The sequence below is a fragment of the Formica exsecta genome, unplaced genomic scaffold (assembly GCF_003651465.1).
Source record: "Formica exsecta isolate Colony F162 unplaced genomic scaffold, ASM365146v1 scaffold646, whole genome shotgun sequence".
Classification (NCBI taxonomy): Eukaryota; Metazoa; Arthropoda; class Insecta; order Hymenoptera; family Formicidae; genus Formica; species Formica exsecta.
In genome coordinates, this window is record NW_021853409.1 from 87,401 (window position 1) to 94,010 (window position 6,610).

Here is a 6,610-nt window from a genome sequence, read left to right on the forward strand (position 1 = left end):
TAAAGGGCGACACCCTGATACACGAAGATAAAATTGCGCTTACAGGCATAACCGGGCATAAAGTACACACCATAGGAAAAATGTACGCCACGATCAAGATAGAAAATCACAAGGTAAAACATGCATTTTACGTTGTAAGAGACGACATTCCAATAGAATATGAAGGAATAATAGGAATTGATTTCCTTCAACAACATTCGGTATCCTGTGATTATAATCAAAATCAATTAAAAATAGGAGAAGCCGTGCTAAGATTCCATACGTTTAACAAAACAATCCTAAAACCGCGCAGAGAAACCATCGTAAAAGCGATAACGAAGCAAAACTGGATAGGAATAGTACGAGCAGAGGAAACCGCTCCAGGAATCTACCTTGGAAACTGCTTAGTAGAACCGAAGGATTACACGTGTCCAGTTAGTATCATAAATACAACCGATACAGAAGTCGAGATACAGACGCCGAACGTCACACTCGCAGACATAGAACGCGAAATCGAATCCAAAATACACACAATACAAGAAAGAAAAAATTTTAAGCCTACTAGCTCGAGACAAATCTGACAACTACTACGCACGCAACATTTAAATACGGAAGAAAAACAGGCATTCCTACGGATATGCGAAGAATATTTTGATACATTTCAGTTGGACGGAGAACCACTGACGTGCACCGCGACGGTAGAGCACGAGATAAACACGCGCGCCGATACCTCACTGGTGAACACGAGACCGTATCGTCTTCCCTATAAGCACAAGACGGAAGTAAATAAACAAGTGCAAGAAATGCTGAAAAACGGCATAATCCGAACAAACGCGAGTCAATGGAACGCACCCTTATTAGTGGTACCGAAAAAGGCCGACGCATCCGGAAAACCTAAGCTCCGAGTAGTAGTAGACTTTCGGAAGCTAAACGATTTAACAATAGGCGATTCATTTCCACTGCCCAATATCACCGAGATACTGGACCAGTTAGGAAACGCTAAATATTTTACCACACTAGACTTAGCGTCAGGATATCATCAGATACCGATGGCTGAGCAAGATAAACAAAAGACAGCTTTTTCAACGCCCTACGGACACTACGAATTTAATAGAATGCCGTTTGGATTGAAAAATGCGCCAGCAACATTCCAGAGACTAATGAATTCAATTCTAACCGGAATGCAAGGACTTAAATGTCTAGTTTATTTAGACGACATCGTCATATATGGAGCGAGCCTAGAGGACCACAAAAAAAGACTCAAGGAAGTACTGCAGAGACTCCGAGAAAATAATCTAAAATTGCAACCAGATAAATGCGAATTTTTGCGCAAGGAAGTAATTTATCTAGGTCACATAATTTCGGAGAATGGAATATCTCCGGATCCGTCAAAGTTAACGGCAATAAAGGAATTTCCGACGCCGAAGAAAGTAAAAGATATACAATCTTTCATAGGACTAGCCGGATATTACAGAAAATTCATAGAAGATTTTTCAAAAATAGCCAAGCCACTGACGAAATTAACGAAGAAAACGGAAAAATTTGAGTGGACTATGGAACAGCAAAATGCTTTCGAAATACTAAAAGAAAGATTAATGACAGCGCCAGTGCTAATGTATCCAGATTTCAATCAAGAATTCATAGTGACCACTGATGCTTCCGACTATGCAATCGGAGCAGTATTGTCACAAGAAAAAGTAGATAACGACCGGCCAATTGCTTACGCCAAAACAGAGTTTTATCGCGGGCGGAGCAGAATTACAATACAACCGAGAAAGAATTACTAGAGATTGTATGGGCTGTAAAACATTTTAGGCCATATATATACGGTACGAAATTTAAAATCGTAACCGATCACAAACCATTAATCTGGTTATTTAATGTGAACGATCCCGGATCGAGATTGATCCGATGGAGATTAAAACTCGAAGAATATGATTATGAAATCATCTATAAAGCCGGACGAGCGAACGCGAACGCCAATGCACTGAGCCGCAATGTAACAAGAGAAGCGCATGAAACAGAAGAGGAAGAACGAGAGATCCTCGCAATAGAAGAAGAAACAAACTCCGACGAAGAGAAAATATACACGGAGGAAGACAAGAAACAGATATTATATGAATATCATGATGCACCCACAAGAGGACATCAAGGAGTTGACCGAACGGTAAAAAGAATCCGCCTAAATTACAATTGGCCAGGAATAACGAAAGATGTAGAAAAATACATTGCAAAATGCGAATTGTGCCAGAAAAATAAACTATCGCGAAAAAATAAAGTACCGTTAATAATCACGGATACGCCTACTAAACCTTTCGAAAAATGCGCGTTAGATATTGTAGGACCGCTAACAGTTACAACAAACGGAAATAAATATCTTTTAACATTCCAAGACAACTTAACGAAATTCAGCAAAGCGATACCGATTCCAAACCAAGAAGCGAACACGGTCAGTAAAGAATTCGTTACAAAGATTGTACTTGAACACGGAATACCGGAAAAAATTTTAACGGATCAAGGCACAAATTTCCTCAGCGAAATATTTAAAAATACATGTAAACTATTAAAAATAAATAAAATACAAACAACTGCCTATCATCCGGAAAGTAATGGCGCGTTAGAACGATCGCATCGAACATTAGCGGAATATTTAAGACACTACATAAACGAAGACCAGACCGACTGGGACGAATGGATACCGTTCGCAATGTTCACATACAATACGACGCCACACACAGCTACGGGGTATACACCCTTCGAATTAGTCTATGGGCACCAAGCAGATTTACCTACGTCACTGACGAGACCGCCTAAACCGACATATAATTACGACGATTACGCGCAAGAATTGAAAGAAAGACTAAGGGCAACGAATCAGCTCGCAAAAGAGCATATCAAAGAAGAAAAATTTAAAGCCAAAAATCAGTACGACAAAAGTACTAGCGAAATAAAATTTAAAGTCGGCGACAAGGTATTAGTACACGACGAGACGTTCCGACGCGGACGATCTAAGAAACTTGAATCCTTATGGACCGGACCGTACGTAATAATCGAAAAAAATTCGGACATGAATTATACAATTAAGAAAGGAAGAAAAGCGGTGCGTATGCATACAAACAAATTAAAGCAGTTTATAGAAAACTAAAATAAAAAACTTACCTATTCGTTGTTGGAACGACCGATTAACCGCATCCGATCCAAAGCGCGACGCATCTGCTCAATCGTACCCTCATCTCGCCCTTCGGAGTTACGGAAGATAGGACGGAGATGATTGAGAAAAACGCGCCCTCGAAGGCGAGACACTAAACGACAAAGTATGGCAAATAAATCAATATACATCCAACAAACTAACGAGATGTGCGAACAAATAAAGTCGGAATTCCATCATAAACGCACTTGCGATAATTTAAAGGAAATCGTAAAAAACGAGTTGAAACAATTAACGAAATTGATCACTCTAATAAATACGCTATATGAGACACGGACGAACAGACGTAGAGGTCTCATCGACGGAATAGGCGAAATAGCGAAAACATTGTTCGGTACAATGGACGCGAACGATAGAGAATTAATAAACGAACAGTTACGGCCTGCATAAATCAGCCTTTACTCTCTTACAGAATAATCAATAAACCTTTCAACATGTCGCGAAAAATCAAATAAAAATTTTAAACAGTACTATAATACATCTAGATAAACTAGAAAATATACTAGATCATAACGGTAAACTATTAAACCATTATGTTCGAGAATATAGTACACGCAAAGAAATAACCGAACATTTAACGGTAATCATCGCAATAATAGCAGATTTAATTCGAGATGCGGAAGATGTAATAGAATATCTTACGTATGTACGCAAGGGCACGATGCACCCCGTACTAACACCTATTAACGACATTATAACACATTTAAAAGAAGCAGCTATCCAATTACCTCACGGTTTATATTTCCCCTTCGAAATTCGAAACGACGAAAGGTTAGCACTAGAAGAATATATTAAAATAACTGCATACCGTGAAGGATTTCGAGAATGTGTTCATTTCAACAACCGAAATATCGATATTTGGAAAATTTGCTATTATCGATCGATGAAATTGGTTATTTTACATTCTCTAATAATAGACGTTATTCCACCGAGCGAGGCGCTTCCGAATTACGTTTTTATCTTTGACGACGTGGCATGCGATAAGCAAGATACGATAAGAGAGTACTTTGCAATGGGTCGACACTCGAGCGTCGACTGTTTCTATCTTTGTCAAACGTATGCCAAGATACCCAAGCATCTTATACGGGACAATGCAAATTTACTGATTTTATTTAAACAAGATGGTACAAACTTGAAACATGTATACAACAATCATGTAAATACTGACATGTCTTACGACAATTTTCGCGCATTCTGTCAGAAATGTTGGCAACACAAGTATGGATCTGTAGTGATTAATAAAGACAGTTTACAGACTAATGGACGATATCGAAAAGGATTTAACGATTTTGCAATACCGTAAAGTGGTTAGTCGCTACCGACACATCAATCGAGCAACGTCTAAAAATTTTCGTCCGAGCGCAACATAACGACGACGATTGACAGTGACGATCGTGAGAAGATTGCGAGAGAAATTGTAAAAACGTCTCCCACGCCTCCTCGCGGCATCGTACCTTCGCGTTCCCTCTTCCCCGCGGGTCCCTTGCCTATCGGTTTCGCCGCAGGTCCCCCTCCCCCTCTCCGCGGACCCCTCGCCTACCGGTTAGGTTAGCGGGTCCCTCGCCTATCGGTTAGGACGCGATTCCCCCGCGTGACGTCATACCCTCCGCGCCGGTTTCCCCTCGCCCCTCACCCCCCCCCCTAAAAAAACCTGGGTTAGAACCCTCATTGCTATACTATTTACGTTGGTCAGTGGGCAATATTCGACAACGCGATCGTGCAAATGGAGGGGATACTTGCTGATTTAGGTAATTTTACAAACTACGTTGGTCAATGGGTAATATCAACGCGATCGTGCAAGATGAGACAATAGGCGGTAGTATTTGCCGGTATATCCTCCTTGCACTCAAACTCTAATCTCACGTCCACGGTGGAATTTTTGACAGACTCGTTTTGTCGCGAGCAATCAATAATCGCGAGAGGACCGAAATGTAAAAATTTTGAAATGTTTAATAGTACATCATCATTATCACATCCGTAATAAGATTGGCGAAAACGAGAGCACATATCGAACAAGAGGGCGAATCTATTTTTATCGAAATCTAAATTCAAATCATCGTAGAGATAAAATTCCGAGTTTAGATAGAGTTTAACGTTGGTCAATTTGCAGTCGTCGAATGTAGTAATATCTTTTGACACAGCATTTTTTCTGCCAGTCTGCAGCGCAAAGATCACGTATCGCGGCTTCTCCAGCTGAGAAGCAGCTTTCACGGTCCACGAATGCTTGGTCGTATTATGCAATAGAGGAAATTCGTATAGATCCCAAGAGCGAAAACTCATATTCAAGTATCGCCCGCTTTCCAACGCGCGTAGCAAGGATAGTTTATTGACCTCGCTCAATATTACATGAGACATACGCCATTGTATCTTGAATAATTCGATATCACGTAGCAAGGATAGTTTATTGATCTCGCTCAATATTACATGAGGCATACGCCATTGTACCTTGAATAATTCGATATGAGCTTCAGCCGAAGCAAGTCCAAATATGCAATTGTTGTCGTTGCACAAACGTATCAGAATTAATTCGTGACGAGCGTTAATCACAACTCGCTTATAATCTTCGCAAAAACCCAGTAGTATGTTTAGCGGCACGCATAAATTGAAGTAAGCTTCAGCAGCATTATGCAATATATTCCACGCAGCATTCTCCATGATTTTACTCCTTTCGGCTGTTAGAGAGACATAGTTTTTAATCGTGGAAGTTATCTACGTTTATCCAACGTTATAAAACGCTTCTGTTGCGATCAATCTCCACACCGTCGAGTTCATATCGAAGTTCATCAAACATAAACGCGACACAATTGTTTCCCAATACCACTTTTGCCCCTTCATCTACTTTACGCACCCTCAACTTTCCCTCGACGTATAGAAAACTTTCACATGGTAACGTGTACAAATCTTGATGTTGTATCGGTATCCGTATCTCGTCGCTGTATCCAAGCGTTGTGTTGGCGTATGGATTGTACGTATGAGTCTCAATCTTGACGATACGATCGTCAAAGATCGGCTCGCCTCCGATATTCAAGATGTCAATCATATTGTTCAAGTATTTCGTACGACGAATCCTAATGATTTTAAAAACTCGCGATTCAACGCGCTGAGCTTCTTTTTAGCGTAACCAGATATTTGATTATTGTCATCCGAGACCGCAGTCACTCGCTTTCTCGCAAAAATATTGTCTCTCGTAAAGATATTGTCTTCTTCGTGCTCCGTGCTTTCGTTCAACACAAGCATTTCATTTGTCAAACGCTTTATTTTTGCCGCCGCCGTATATGCAATCTTACGGTAATTTCCTCTCCTCGAAAATCGAGCAAATGTCCTTCTTGATCAACAATGCGTATCGTTAAATCAGTAATGCTCCGTGCGACGATTGGTAGATAAATGATCTGGGCGTTTCCGATATATTATATTCTGGCGGAA

The 6,610-nt window shown here is 40.4% G+C and overlaps 2 protein-coding genes across 2 annotated transcripts in view; one reads left to right on the forward strand and one right to left on the reverse strand.

The window, feature by feature from the left end:
- Nucleotides 1-2,860, forward strand: part of LOC115242830 — a 9,019-nt gene extending 6,159 nt beyond the window's left edge. The window contains exons 4-5 of the mRNA XM_029819371.1: nucleotides 46-413; nucleotides 645-2,860. Coding sequence (XP_029675231.1) covers nucleotides 46-413; nucleotides 645-1,766 — 1,490 coding nt within the window. The 3' untranslated portion in view covers nucleotides 1,767-2,860. The remainder of the gene's footprint in view (nucleotides 1-45; nucleotides 414-644) is intronic.
- Nucleotides 2,861-3,161: 301 nt separating this feature from the next.
- LOC115242831 lies at nucleotides 3,162-5,842 on the reverse strand. Its single transcript, XM_029819372.1, has 2 exons — nucleotides 5,147-5,842; nucleotides 3,162-3,281 (listed from the first exon to the last, which is right to left on the reverse strand). Exons 1-2 carry the CDS (start codon nucleotides 5,840-5,842, stop codon nucleotides 3,162-3,164), a joined length of 816 nt encoding a protein of 271 aa, XP_029675232.1.
- Between the last annotated feature and the right edge of the window lie 768 nt (nucleotides 5,843-6,610).

What these genes read in the sequence shown, in the direction of transcription:
- LOC115242831 (XM_029819372.1), bottom strand. Translation starts at nt 5,842, where the DNA reads ATGGAGAATGCTGCGTGGAATATATTGCATAATGCTGCTGAAGCTTAC. An exon ending in ACGGATGTGATAATGATGAT is followed by an intron (nt 3,282 to 5,146) that starts GTACTATTAAAC and finishes TTTGTCGTTTAG; the next exon opens with TGTCTCGCCTTCGAGGGCGC.